Here is a 15,141-nt window from a genome sequence, read left to right as displayed (position 1 = left end):
AAAAATACATTTGTAAGCGAACGCATTGGAAAAATTGCACACATATTGTAAGTGGAAGTTACAGTAATATAAACTCATACCTTCGTGGGGGTCGTCCCAAATGTTTGGCTCATTCACGACAGGAGCTGTAGCGAAAGTGGAGGTGCCACTAGACGGGGGCATCAAGGTAGATATGAAGTCCCTCAGTCTAGCGAACTCCTCGGTGAGGTGCTGCATGATTTCAAGCTTCACGGTCTGCAACCTCATCTCGAAGAGGATGCGCTGGTTATACAACATGCCCTCCACGTCCTCCCTCGTCAAAGTCGGTCCACCACGCGTACCCTGCACCCCAGATGTGGACGGGGCAACCACTGGAGTGGGTAATGCACCCGACTGTCGTCCCGAGGCATCCTCTTCGTCCTCGCTGTCACTAGCACTGGTCTTGCTGGAGGGGTCGCGAACGCTTTCTCCACTGTCATCATGCTTAGACCCATCGTCCCCGTTGCCCTCCGGTGTCTGATGGTCATCGCTCGCTGATGTCTCATCGTCCTCGACCCCTGCACCAGACTCGTCGTCATGCTCGTCACTCGCAGCGCTACCGTCATCTTCCCCACCAGCTGGTGCCGCCTCATGGAATTGTGGCTCGACAACACTCCTAGCGAGGTCGTCCAAAAACTACACCGGACAGTCGGGGAACGACACCAAACTGGCGATGTATGGCAGATCACGCTCGGCCTCCGTGGGACGCAGTGTGGCGTGCATGTGTATCTGTAGAAACAGGGGAGAACATGTAGTTAAAATATAATGCATACTATTCCCAATAAAACAAAATAATGGAAAGGCAAATGAAAAATGTCCATGACCTGTACGTCCCTGAAGAACGCATCGTATGTATGCTGCTGCGGTTGTTTGGTAAAGGTCCAGCACAGAAGTTGGGACGAGCGTTCACCCACCCGCTCACCGAAGCGTTCGCCAAGTTCGGGCATGTCCTCATATGCCCAGATCTGTCCGGACGATAACAAAAGAAATGTCGCATTAATATCTGTCCAAACACTGTGGAGACATGGTCTAATACTGACAAACAAAACACAGAAACATAATGTTGTTCTTACCTGCATGACGATCGAAAATCCGTGAATTATGTAACTGACGTCCTTCTCGTTCTTCGTCTTTGCATTGCTCATTTTACGTGCCCAAGTACCCCGGAATTCCTTCACCAAACGCCTATACCCCACTTTGGCCTAGGAAAAAAACAGCTCGAGGTCGTCCACAAGGGCAAGCGTATCCTCATTAATGTCGACATTGTTGTCCGAAGCAGTGATAACTCCTTCCACAATTAGAGTAAGCCTGAGCTTGTATCTATCTGCCCGGGTGTTGACGCGCGGAGAAAGGCCTTCTCCAACTGGGCACATGAAATCTTCTCGAGCGATTTGAAATATTTTTCCTTCAGCCTCCTCTTCTCCAATGCTTTTGTGTACCGATCGTCCTCTGGAAACGACCCAGCATGTTGTCCAGTGACGATAGCATACTCATGCAGTCCAAACCGGGTGAGGTGGCCCTGCACGTTGAACCACAACTCATGAAATTTATCGCAACGGATCCCTCGGCACACCAATGCTTGGATTAGCTGAGCGAAGAAACTGGATCTCTGAAACGTCAGCGAGAAACCCAAGACAAGAGTCGTGAAAGTCAGCCCGAAGTCGGTCGTCCAAGTTATCCATCACAGTTTTAATGTATTTCAAGTTGCTCCGTTGCGAGAAATATCTGCAGATGAAACGATAACGGTCATACCATAATTTAACAGCAACTGAATATTACAAATTACAAGCGTACTTCCGCAGAGCATACAACCACATGAATTGGAACAAGTAATACGAGAAACGTATAAGAATATATCATCTACCCAAACTTGCAGTAAACATTTATTATGACGAATTGTGCTTGCAATCTTCAACAAAAATTTGTTAGCAAATTTTTTTGTAATGTGCGAAAATACGTGCGGTAATGAGATCTGAATGTTCGACAGACATGTTTCTCGATGCACGTGTAGTGTCGTCTGTGCCCACCGTCATGTGTCGAGACACTGTCACCGAAATCTGTGTCGACAGATGACTGCACTCTGCCTTACAGTGGCATACATCGACTGTCGAGAATGCCTGTAGATAACTGTCGGGATTTAGCCAACTGTCGAGAATAATAGCAGCCAAATGTCGGGAACGACAGTTTTCAACATAAATATGGCATACGTATGCATGGTGCCCCAACCCACAAACTTGCTACATAACAGCGGAAAACCAGGCTCCCGAAAATTTACAAAACGCTTTAAAACTTTGATGTTACATATGCATAGTGCCCTATATCAAAATGTAGAACATGCCCAAATTCGGTCATCCCAAAAATCACAATGAAGGTGAAAACGTGGATGTTAATTCTACAATGTCATTTGATAGCCAGCCATGCAAATAGGTATGAATGTAAACACATCGAAGCAACCAAGTAAAAAAGGACCGTCATAGTAGAAGGCAAGCAAACAAAACTAGTTTTCCCTTTAGAACTACATCGAAAATACCAAATGATGCAACTGCGCATCGAGCAATCTAAGAGATATGCAAAGCAGCAAGTTGGTTTGTGAATTTCTTGTGCGAGATAAGTTCAATACATATTCGTACATCACAAAAACAAGATAGAAGAAAGTGCTTTCACCTCGTCTAGTTGTAGCAGTTGCAAAGAGTCATGGACAGATACATCTCTTTTCTTCCTCCACACTCCACAAAGTTTGGTTCTGCAACAATAGAAAGAAATGTTGCGCATAAAAAACGTATTGAAGAGGAGCATACATTGAAATTGCCACATTTCTTGAATACCAATCTCCAAATATTTTAATTATTAAGCATTATAAACTGAAAGTGTATATCAAGTATAACCAAAAGTAATATTAAAACTAATTTCTAATGGTCAAATCCCTTTTCCAAATCAGCCCACAGAATATTGATTACTATACGTTACACCTAAAGAATTCATGGTTTTGATAGAGACCACAGTGCTGAATGCTAACATGTGAAGCAAGGATATCAAGTTCACGACATATGTATCAAGAGATTGTTCATATTCACACATGAAGAATACTGAAATCAAGAAACTAGAAATTGACTTCATAACCCAACTAATTGATGCTTAAGCAATTATAAAGAGAAAATACACTAAATGCTTACGGTTTCGTGTATATCCAATTCAATCTGGTATTCTCATGCAGTACTACTGCATTTGATTACCTAAATGAGTTTAATGACGAGCAAAAGAACAACAAGCGGAAATGATGATATTCCATCATTAGCAGCTTCTTGAATGTTCAGGATTTTTGTAACTTAGTTGTAAATCTCAATAATCTCAAAAGACGTGACCTTCTTTCAACCAAAAAAAAAAAATGGTCCTCATTGAGAACAATGCATTTTTTCAGTTCCACCTTAAACCATTCTTGGACTTATAAGTCTTAACTGGCAGAATTTGATCACTAGCCGCATGATGCAGCGTACTATGAAGCTCCTTCTTGAAATAAACACTCAAATATTGACCACTGTCTAATGCTTCATTCATCCTAACAACATCCTTTGACAAAAAACCAAATGATGACCAAATTACAAACAATGGAGTATATAGAGGACCATACAAGTTACAAACACATGCACAATCACATCTAAAAATACACACAAATAAACAAACACATTGAGAACAATGCATCTTTTCAATTTTAGTTTTCATCTCCAACTCCAATCCACAAAAAACCATACATCCATAAACAAACCCATCTAAAAACACACACAAATAAACACCAAAATGAAAACCCAATTAATCAATTTCAAAAATGGCAAAGAAAAAAAATGCAACCACAGAATCAAATTCACTTACGTACGTGTAGTACTCGGCAGTCGGCTGCCGACAGAGAGGACCGACTTTCAAGGATTTAGGGACTTCGGTGAGGGAGAGGAGTTCGCTGGCGGTGGTGGATTTGGTTACAGAGAGGACCGACTTTCAGGGATTTAGGGACTTCGTTTCGTCTTCCTTTCCTTCACGGCATTTTGGGTCGCCATCGGTGGTCGCTTTCGTCACAGCGACGAGTGACTTTTACAGATTTATGGATTTCGATTTCTCTTCCTTTCGTTTAGGGCATATGGGGTTCGCCGGCGGTCGTCTATTTCGCGAGAGAGAGGGCTGAATTTTAGGGATTTTAGGGATTCAGTTTTCTCCTTTCCTTCACACGATTTCTCTTCTTCGAATGGGAGAGGGGAATGGAGCTTGCATTTTCGTTTTTGCTCTGCTTATTTTTCTTCAATAATTTAATTTCATCTGACAATCTTTCATAGTTTTTTACAATTTGTTTGATTGGTCAAATCAAAATTTCATTAGGATATGTTGGGTAATTTATATTTAGCTTTAAGGCTAGATATATCTAAAATTATTTACAATTGACATTCTTGCAATGTTAAAAAATAGGTGACATTTTTGTAAATACAAAGAGAAAAGTTGACTATTTTGATAATTTCCTCTATGATATAAATAATATTTTTGTTGTCCTTTGACCCTAGCTAACAACATGAATTTTTCACAGGTACCTTACAAGAACCTGCTGTGGCACAATCTTGTCTGTCAATTTTTTTTTTCATTTTTTTCATCCGTCAATGCTGTTTCTACACATGTTGTTTGTGAAAAAAATCCTGTGAAGAATCCCTGTACGTGTAGCAGAATTCTATTCTTTAAGTAGAAATAACACAATTCATTAAAATTGTAACAAAATCGGGATATAATGTTTTGTATTATTGCTTACAACTAGGTTATATATATATAAAAGAAAATGATCTAATGAGAACCGATTTTTAGCTTATGTTAAGCACCAGCGATTAGCTTATATTTATAAAATCATAAAATTAGAATAGTTCCAGAAAATTACAAAAGTTTGAGGAAAACTATGGGATGATTTTTAAATTATGGAAATAATACTCTTGACAACTTTTATGATGTATTACGTAGTGATACTGATGACATAAATATTAGTTTATGCATCAATTTAGTTTTGGTTTTCGAACTTTCTTTTTCATTTTTATCTTTCACTTTCATTTCAATCATTCTTCTCACGAATTCCTTAAGAGCAAAGGAAAAATGATAATCGAAAAATGAAAGGTACATATATGCTAAAAAAGGTGTTTGAGCCTACCCATATTGATTCTTGACTAGTGGCCATGGATTGAACGTAAGTTTCAAGCTATTTTAGAATCTTTGCGAGTAGGAAAATGGCAAGCAGATGCAGTTATAGGGAAAAAAACAATAATAATTTAAGAAAAAAGGCATATATTCTAATTTCCACACTTATATTTATAAATTTAGATAAGGCATATTCTTTATTTTTATGCTCTTACTTTTTATGTAAAATTTCTAAGAATCAAATAAAAAAAAATCATTTCTCATCGAAATAAATGGTATCATCAAAGCTGTTCAGACTTTTCTAATTAATATTTAATGAGAAAAATAATATTATATATATTAATTAATTAACTGGAAACGTTATATTTAACAAGATACTGTGTATATTATAATGCCTCATATTAATTTTTTATCAATCAATATAAAAATTATATGTTGAGAAGTAATAAAACCGTAGTAAGGAAATTAAGACACAAAAACACTCAAAATTTATAGAGGTTCATCTCAATGTGACACAGGTACTCGTCCGTCACATTTATTTTAAGAATACTTGTGAACTTGGAGGTGAATAATTAATTGTTCGTAATAACAGATACTGAACAATAGGAAACAATCCAAAAATATGTCAAATTTAATTCAAAAACACAAATGGTAAATAAAACAATAGCAGTAAACACTGCAAGTAACTAAGTGATTATCTATTAAATATTAAATATATTAATTTGTTAACACAACATTTTGTTATCTAATTAAAAGGAATCAGGAGCATCTTTTCGTAACTTTTGCAGACAATTAGCGTAATAATTAAGTGATTAATTAAGCTACTTAATTTCTTTATTATTAATTATCCCAGAATAATTCTACCTATGACCACTATAAAGAACAAGCTCCTACATTTTTGTCCAGCAATCTTATCTCTCTGCATCTCTAATGTCTTGCTTGAATTTGAGAAGATTATTGCCTCCAAGAAAAGTGTGGAAGGTAATAACCAGCAAATTTCAACTCACACAGCAAAAATCCAAAGCGATCAAGAAAAAGAAAACCCGATCCCGAAATGCTTCCAAGAAACTTTCATGGCTAAAACCAAACCTTTCGATTCAACCAAAGAAATTCAAACACAAAAAACCTCCCACTTTAGGCTTTCAATGTCACAGCCTGTGTCATCTTCAACAAAGAACATCTCCTGCGTACGTTCATAAGCTGTTTATACAACCTATATCTATAGTCAAAGAGCAAGAAGTGGAACACTTGAGTGAAAATATGGAGAAATGTTCATCAAGTAGTTTAAATGAAAGTGGGTTTTCTGATTATAATCAGCAAAATAATTATTTGCAAGAATCCTGCAAGGACGAGAGCATGCATGAAGCAGATGATATGTGGGAATCATTGGTGTTGGCATCACCACAAATGAATGGAATTAATGAGAGAGCTGAAGAGTTTATTGCCAGGTTCCGTGCTGAGATGAAGGAGCAAGAAATTTTGGCTCGTAGATCGTAACTTTTTCTTTTCTTTTTTTTCTTTTTCTTTTTCTTTTTTTAAATATGATTTTCTACTCTGTATATTATTTTTAAAGTAATGCTATTTTGAACCATGTAGTTTTGACACTCTTCAAATATTATTTAGGCCATGTTTGATACAGCTTAAATTTTGATAAAAAATTATGTTAAAATTAACAATTAATTTTAATCACACATTTTATAAGATCCATAATTTTTATCAAGTTTTTAGTTATACACATTTTACAATCTTTAATGAGAATCCACTAAAATTCTGATTGTTAACTACACAATACATCGATGCAATTTTGTTCGATATTGTGTATTTTCTATTTAATACTTGTCATGCTTTATATAATCTACTGTATAATTAGTTCAAAATAAAGTTTTAACTCATTAAATTATAAGTGAAAGATAAAAAGATGATTATCACGAGTCTAGGTAAAGCGAGATTCTTGATTCATTGGCTAATGAATCGGATGCGACAAGTACCATTTTTTAATAAATTAACCGTACTTGATAAAATATAAAAAAATTTGGTCTTCCACGTCAAGATGAGATGTGAAGATGTCATACTTTGAACCTGAATGATGACGTCTATGTCGATTTTTTTTCCATTTTGCCAACGTTATATAACTGTATAAACTGGTCTGGTGTCCTGTATCCACCACTAATAAAACGAAATAATCTGCTTAATTTGTAGTAATTTAATCTCATTCAAGTGGTAATTAATTAAGTAGAAAATAATGCTAGAAACTCCAAAAAGAACGGCAAATATTAGGACAAAAATAACAATTCTATTACATTGTCAAGAATGGCAACGTCATGTCCAAATTCTTTATTTATTAATTATAATTCCCTATAATGACATAAGTAGGCTACAATTCTCTCGTCCCAACACGAAATAAACAATTTCTGTGAATACAAGCTGCAAAATTTCCTGAAAAAGTCAAGGTTTTACCTCGTACGCATGACACTAAAATGAAAAACGACATCCTGTTCCATCAAGAAACTGATCAGTATGCCACCCTTTAGACTGCAGCTCTGAGAGAAAGGGAGAAAATACGCTATTCATCCTCTCATATGCATCCTGCAATGCAATCTCAGTAGACAGATTGAAAGACTTCTCTATATCTGCAGCATATGCAGCAACCAGCCACCCCCTCAAAGCGTCTTCACCAGTCGCGTTGTGCTCCAATATCATATCTGTCCATCTAGTTCTGAGATGTAAAATGAATTTTCCCTCGGGAAATGTTCTTTTTATCTGGTGAAGCTTCGAAGGCTTGACGGCCTTGTGTAAAGGCCTTCCAACCATAACATTTCCCGCTTCCTCGATAAGCCGGCTGGGAAATAAGAGATCTTCTCCATACCTTAGATCAGCAGGACTAGAAATTTTACCTGTCTGTTTCAGTATTGGAAAATATATAAGTTGCCCGAATTTTGAATATCTAAAAATATCTCAGGCTAGCACATTTGGTAAGAGACCTTCAAAAAATCTGCCACGATCATTGCGGTTCTCTGTGGATTTAGTGTGTTGACAGGAGCAGCTCGCATCTCTTCACAGACACTGTAAATATGTAGTACAGAAAGAAGAGGTCCAACCACCAACTGCAAGATATTAGACACAATGAGAGCAACTATACATCTCTGGATAGAAAAATCTTAAAAAGTGTAATCAACAGTCACAAATACTACTCAGCATAAATGAATACTTACTACTTTAGTTAGCTCAATTAATTTACCACGTGGACTAAATATAGAGCCAAGTAGCAAAGAAAAGTATTGGCATTTCACATTTCTTCATAACGAAACTTATGGATAGTGAGAGACCTTAAAAAAAATAAAAAAAATACAGATTTGTTAGTTCTGTACTTGGTTTTGTTATCATAATGTACTATGTACAGCATTCCAGAACAAAAACATATTAATGGTAATTCATAATTCAATGGAGATAAGTAGATGCAGAATGTGAAATGGAAAGTAGGAGAGGAGAGATTGTCAGAGACGAGAAGAAATAAGGGGGCTATGACACGAGTTGTCACGAGTCTAGTCTAGCAAGCACTGGATCGCTAACCACTAGTTTGCCAACCCAATTGATTTACACAATAAGGTGGGCTATATCATGAGTGATCACGATTCCCCAAAGTACCATGACACATTAACCTGCATTTCTTTTAAATGATTAAATAATAAAGCTTTGTAATGGATCCATTTACTTAAAAAATAAAATATGAAGTTCGAATAACCCTAAGCTAAAAGTCTAAAAATGCACATAGATAGCAGTGAGGAGTCATAGTACCTTCCCCTGCATAGTTGAGCAAATAGTAGAAGCTAATTGAATTCCTGCACCTATTCCAACAACATTAAAGAGTGTTGAGATGGCTTCGCCTTTTGCAAAAAGGTCACTGAGATTTCCTTCTCTGGCAAATGAAGAATATATAGGCAATCTTGTCGCCCTTGCAGCAACAACTGCCATTCCCTGCCAAACAATGAGTTTTTTTCTCCTCACATCTCAAATATCATCACTTCAATAAAATATCAGCAGAAACTTGAATTATCATATAAGTTCAAGAGAAAGTAAAATGCAATTTAACCTTGGCGAAGTTCCCAAGACCAGCCATTTCAAGAAATAAGTGTGGACATAAAGGAGAAAGCACTTCCAAACCAGTACCCAAGTCATAGAGAACATCCGCTGCAATTAGGAGGGTTCATTCCTCTTATATATCTTGTAAAAAGACAAACAACACTACATAATCGAAGAAAACACAACAGTAGCAGCAAGTATATCCAAGTATACAAGAGTAACAAGACAAAGTAAAAAATAGGAGACTTCATGCTCAAAATCCAAAATACAAACCCAAAATCCTCCAGCGTTTTGGTTCTGAGTCCATCCTTGCACCCAAATTGCTACATATGAGCTTCCCGACATGTTGCATGCCATCCTTTAATATCTGCATGTGATCCAGATAACGTAGCAGAGCCCAAATGAAAAGGGACTTTTCTAAAACTCCATTTAGTTTGTTCAACACTAAAATCATACCCAACTAACAGCAGTAGCCTGCGCAGGGGTAGGCCGTAAGCCTGCAGCAAATAGCAGAGACTGGAAGGGAGTAAGTAAACTTAGAAATGTTCGTTCTGATCAAGTGAATAGGAAATTGTTTACTCTGCTGTATTAGTTGATATTAAATTCATAATATCTGTAAAATACCTGAGTTGATAATACAGACAATGCTGCACTTGTGAAGTGCTGCAAGGCGCGGAATTGTGTGTATCGAAGATATCCCTCGTTCACACTGCAGATTGGATATGCAGAAATTTAAATTAATTAAATAAAGTAGGGCCCAGGTTTGTGGTTTTGTACAATTATCTGAAAGGGATTTAACCATGTAATACCTGTATGGGTATCCTGAAGGAAAGAACTTATTCAGAAAAGATTCAACTATTCTACGGGTAACAGGTCTAGAATCATCAACTATCTTCACCTGAAATGAATTTCAATCAAAGTTCACAAGGGAAACCAGGTAAAAGAAAAGATTAGTCATCCAATCACGACCCTCCAGAGAGTGAAATTTAACATCAATATATTGAAATTCAGGCTTGTAATTGATTCAGTATCGACACAAATCATTTTCCCGAAAATACTGCATTTGACTGAAGTTAGAAAATTACCTGTGGGAAATGCATTTGAAAGCCATGTCAGGAAAAGGAAATAATAGTTCAGGGTCAAGTAAAATGAATGCACAAACTCGCTCCTATATCCACCTGCACCACACTCAAATGTTTTCAATACCGAACACCTCACCCTCTCGTGCTTGGTATTTAGGGCGGTATCACCACCTTCACAACACTATCCACCATCTCACCGTCATCAGACTTTCCCCATTTTTCTTTTTTCTTTGTTTGTGATACAATAGAAAAGGAATATATTTTTAAAAATCAATCGAACCCCCCACAAAAGGAACAAGAAATAATTTTTTCCCCAACTGAAACCAACCTGAAGAACGCAAGACCAAATAATAACAACAAATGCTGTAAATCAAAACGGAATTCTTGACAGAAGTTAGCTACATGGGCGAGCAAAATTTTGGCTAAACACGAAACACACACATATAGGTGATACAATTATCGCAATAATTAGCAAGACCTAGTGTGAAGCAAGTATAAAGTGGACTCACCAAGAGTTGACCATCAGGTTCGAACTGAAAATGTCGAGACACTGAATCTGAATTTTCAATCCAATAAACTGGGACTTGGGGAGGCGGATTGTTTGCCTTCTTCTTTGGCATTTTTATCTTTTCCTGCAAAATGAACAAGAATTTCAAAAGCCCAAATAATGCCCAGTAGTAAAGAGGGGGTGGGAGATTTTGTATGTATTGCTACGATAAAGATAAAGTTAATAGAGAGAGAGAGACCAAAAGATTCATGCTGTAATTTGGCAAACTGGAAATTCAGCCGCGGGAATCGGAATTTGCCGATTTGGGCCTTCGGAAGGGGAGGAGGCCTTGGAATTTTGAATGAAAATAAAAACGACGCCGTCGAGGGAGTTTGTTTCATTTTCAAGAATTTATGTGTATGAATTGCCGCTTTTTCTTTAAAAATTATTTTTGCTATATTTTTGGACCCGATAATGACTTGTCTATTAAACCAGTGACCTCTAACCTGGTGCATTAGTCAGATCGATGACCAGTATATATTAACAAGCAAAATAACAATGAGCTCAACTTTGTTTCAAGAAAAGAATGACCCTTTTGGACACACTAAACCCCCGACTATATTTAAGCTCTTTTTTCGACATACTCATTTTCAATTACACATTCATACAATAAAACTCTACTTTTCAAAAAGTATGGTTGTCAAACAAGGTGTAAATATGATGCGGAATCTAAGATATTATATACGGAAAATTCGAGCTTATGGTAAATTATCTTTACAACAGCCAAAAGCACTACTTTGGCAGTAGTTGGATGGCCATCCAATAACTTGAATTAAATGGAAAAATGGATAGCAATGTCATCCAACATCCTGCGAACAGTCGACATTCTAATTATCTATAGGAAATAATAACTACATCATATCGGGATCATCTTCATAGTCAAAGTCGGCTTCACTTGACTGCCTTCTCTTTGCATCTCTTGGACCTCTACCCTTTCTTGGTTTTCCTCTGTAGAATAGTAAGGGAAGAAAAAAGAAATGAATACAAGTAGCATTCATGATTTAGATTATAGTGACAAAGCTAAATGCTCACGGTCCATTTGCAGATACGCCTCCATCTCGTGCAACTTCTTCAGTCTGAGACACAGACAAAAAGAAAACAGGATCAAAATGGGATGGATCCAGCCAAAATTTATATTATATACACAAACTTTGAAGGCAGAAATACGCAGTGTCATAAGCTCAAGAATTATACATATGAGGGGAAATACGACAAATTTTACGTCGTCAATTGTCAGACTAATTTCACGTCAGTCCTAATGTATGATGACTTGTTCTCATGCTTGATCTGAAAACATTATTTTTAATGATACTGACAACAGAAACAAAAATGCGGAATATGCAAGTATAAACTCATACAGCTGGTGAGGTCACTGAAGATAATGAAAAGAGCCTATCTTCAGGCTGGAACTTCCTGGATCGCTTCAAGCTGAAGCCAAAATTTCGAAAAAGAAAATGCATCAGTAAATCAATGCTCCTAGATCCATTCAAGTTGCAGCTAAATTTTAGAAAAAGAAATATTTGACACTAAAGACAATGAAAAATTAAGCAATAACAGCTGTGGGTAACTGAACCTATGCATTTGTGATGCATACATTTTCTTGGATTATTATAACTTAATATTTGCATGAAAATTACAAATCCAGTTTCACTCAGCACCATTAATAATAATAACCTGCAAGCACCATACGTTTCTCAGAAGAAATGCATATTTGCTGATGAATATTGTTAGTATAATAATAGTTATAGTTCATTTAGTTTCATTATCAAGCAATAATTTTGGTGGAAAAGCTAAACAGTCATCTTTATCCTCCCTTTGATTCAATCTAATAGACTCTGCGAGGATAGAGGTGAACAAAGACTTAAAAGCATGCTGGTATTGGACCCAAAGGTCCTTGCAGTAGGAACCATTAACCAGTTTAACTTCCGTATTCGTTTAGGTTTTGACTCCACTTATTTTAAGTTAATACAACCCTTGATTTGAACTCAATTGTTTTCGGTTTAATATGGTATTGATAGCAATAGCAGTTTTTCCATTTTGATTTGATGTAAATTTTTTCAAGAAACTTTTTCAGTCTTTGGATGGGATGAAATTCCTAACATTTTAACCTGAAAATATTTCACATGCAAACATGCAAGTCAGGTAAGCAATTTTGTCGTTACATGACATCATTAGACAATAATTCAACCACAATCAAGTCTCCCACCTCCACCCACCATTGCCAGCAGCCATCCACCCAAAGGAAAAGAAAATTTTATTATATCAACGAAACGCCAGAAAATTCTTCATTTAAAACAATTTCCATGGAAAATATTTCAGTCAGGCAATGTTTTTTATATTAAAAAAGGAACCAAGGCATTAATGAGAAAATCTAATGCATAATAAACTTTGTACTTCATAACTACGTCAAACTGAAAAAAGAAAAAGCTAAATCAAATTCTTTTACAGTGTAGTGCTCTTGGAGGATGACAAAAACCCTTCAAAACCTTTCAAGACATTGCCACATTGGCTTGGATCCTGTAAATAACTCGTCTCCATATCATAGACCTGTAACACCCATTAAAGAGACATTACATAACAAGTTTGTATATACCTAAATAAACCTATATGTTCTTGAAAATGACTTGAACAAATAAATGTACACCCTCTGTAAGAGCTTAAGCAGATATAAGACGGCTCAACACAGTAAAAAGACGAGAATTCAAGGTCTTCCCGCTACCCATTTATAAAGATTATGATCATGGTAGGCTTCTTAAAAAATATATAATTGTTTTTACATGTGCCTCTGTTGAAGACTAAATTTACATAAACAAAAGTGACCTCGCATAACAGCAATTCAGTTTGACCTGCTTTTCGATGTTTCGAAGTTCTTCGTGGAGCTTTGCTCTTTTGCACAACAAGGAAGCCAGAATTGCCGAGGGATTTGGTGATCTTTGCCCTGAAAAGAAAAGGAGAAAATCGATCTGATGTAAATAAATTTAAAAAAAAAAAACATTTTAGAAAACAAATATTTGGAATGGAAAATAAGAAGGATATTGTTCAACGGTAGACTTACCTTCGGATTCCATGATGGAATTGGAAAACTAAAGTCTAGGAATTTGATCAAATCGGTTCGTTCGGTAGGCCCAAATATCAGGTGCAATCGGATCACAAAAGAGGGCAAAATATGCTATGTGATCTGTTAATGGATGAATCACAGCTGCAAAACCGTAAAAATTATCAAATGACAGAATTCAAAAGAGGGGTGGAGCCACGATTCCGTACAATTAACAGGCCCGGTGGCGACAGAACAGTGGTGGTCAGAATGATAACGGGAGAGGAGGAAATGGTGTTGCAGCGCCTCGTGTAGAACTCCCCCTGCCCGGCGGGAGGTAGGGTTCACTTCAATGGCGATAGTAGAAGTTTGGGCCGAGTTTGATTTCAGATTTTCACTTTCGGGTCAGTTTGATTGCAAAACCGGAACCGATCTACATATTCAAGGCCTGAGACTATATTTGGCCCACCCCTACAAAATTCTCTAAAATATGATTATGTTGAAATCACTTTGTCAAACGATAATAAAAATAAAAAATAAAAAAAAATAATTAAGCTTTTCAAAAGTTTATTTTTGTCTAAATTAAAATTGATACAAAACAGATATATTCACAGGTAGAGCATAGAAAGAGAATGGCAAATTGAGTAACTTATGTTGAGAGTGCAGCTTCTGAATTTCTTATTATTATTATTATTATTATTATTTTTTTTTTTTATGACCATGGGTATTCGGGTCAATTCACGCGCACCTTGATTCATTCTACGGGACCTTAAAGTTTACAGTCGGGTACTCACCTTAATGACCATAAGCGAGGCTTCTGAAATTTTAGCTCTGAAATTAAAACTATCTATAATACTTAAAAAAGCTACTAACAATTGTTGCGCGGAATTTGACCCTTCTTTTTAAATATATTTTTCCTAAAACTTACTTTTAACAAAAAATCTAATTTTTAAGTTTTAGCTAAACCAAACATGGGTACGTTTCATCCCCTCATTTGCAAGTTGAATATTCACACTCCAACTCCAGATGAGTTATATATATGAGCAATTTCCTCGCTCTTTTTCTCATCTTTTGAAGAGAGACGTACGTGTATATTTATTTGAGCAACATTTGAACATTCAATATTTCCTCATAAGCTCAATCTGGTTTATTCGTAGACATTCTACTACCGGATAGTAACACCAAGGAAATTACACTAGAACTCACCTGATGTCGCATGTACA

At 36.5% G+C, this 15,141-nt stretch overlaps 2 protein-coding genes across 8 annotated transcripts; both read right to left on the bottom strand.

Annotated features, from left to right (window-relative positions):
* Positions 1–7,428: 7,428 nt before the first annotated feature.
* LOC111411868 (protein root UVB sensitive 2, chloroplastic) lies at positions 7,429–11,218 on the bottom strand. 4 transcript variants are annotated; one of them, XM_023042511.1, is made up of 10 exons: positions 11,084–11,218; positions 10,847–10,969; positions 10,065–10,153; positions 9,880–9,964; positions 9,712–9,771; positions 9,529–9,622; positions 9,266–9,363; positions 8,971–9,150; positions 8,157–8,279; positions 7,429–8,073 (listed from the first exon to the last, which is right to left on the bottom strand). In XM_023042511.1, exons 1-10 carry the CDS (start codon positions 11,093–11,095, stop codon positions 7,648–7,650), a joined length of 1,290 nt encoding a protein of 429 aa, XP_022898279.1. In that variant the 5' UTR covers positions 11,096–11,218; the 3' UTR covers positions 7,429–7,647. The 4 variants fall into 4 exon arrangements, with proteins under 4 accessions (XP_022898279.1, XP_022898283.1, XP_022898282.1 ...); XM_023042515.1 differs by lacking the exon at positions 11,084–11,218 and adding an exon at positions 10,341–10,433 and having other exon boundaries at positions 10,847–10,932; XM_023042514.1 differs by lacking the exon at positions 11,084–11,218 and adding an exon at positions 10,341–10,518 and having other exon boundaries at positions 10,847–10,918.
* Positions 11,219–11,536: 318 nt separating this feature from the next.
* LOC111411869 (chromatin modification-related protein MEAF6-like) lies at positions 11,537–14,390 on the bottom strand. Of its 4 annotated transcripts, XM_023042517.1 has the most exons (7): positions 14,149–14,384; positions 13,940–14,083; positions 13,731–13,822; positions 13,331–13,431; positions 12,243–12,312; positions 11,917–11,960; positions 11,537–11,832 (listed from the first exon to the last, which is right to left on the bottom strand). In XM_023042517.1, the coding sequence occupies exons 2-7, from the start codon at positions 13,950–13,952 to the stop codon at positions 11,736–11,738; spliced, it is 417 nt and encodes a 138-aa protein (XP_022898285.1). In that variant the 5' UTR covers positions 13,953–14,083; positions 14,149–14,384; the 3' UTR covers positions 11,537–11,735. The 4 variants fall into 4 exon arrangements, with proteins under 4 accessions (XP_022898285.1, XP_022898287.1, XP_022898284.1 ...); XM_023042519.1 differs by lacking the exon at positions 12,243–12,312 and having other exon boundaries at positions 14,149–14,388; XM_023042516.1 differs by having other exon boundaries at positions 13,940–14,386.
* Between the last annotated feature and the right edge of the window lie 751 nt (positions 14,391–15,141).

The sequence above is a fragment of the Olea europaea genome, chromosome 16 (assembly GCF_002742605.1).
Source record: "Olea europaea var. sylvestris chromosome 16, O_europaea_v1, whole genome shotgun sequence".
Lineage (NCBI taxonomy): Eukaryota > Viridiplantae > Streptophyta > Magnoliopsida > Lamiales > Oleaceae > Olea > Olea europaea.
Note: the sequence above shows the minus strand (reverse complement) of the source record. Positions and strands in the feature narration are given on the sequence as shown.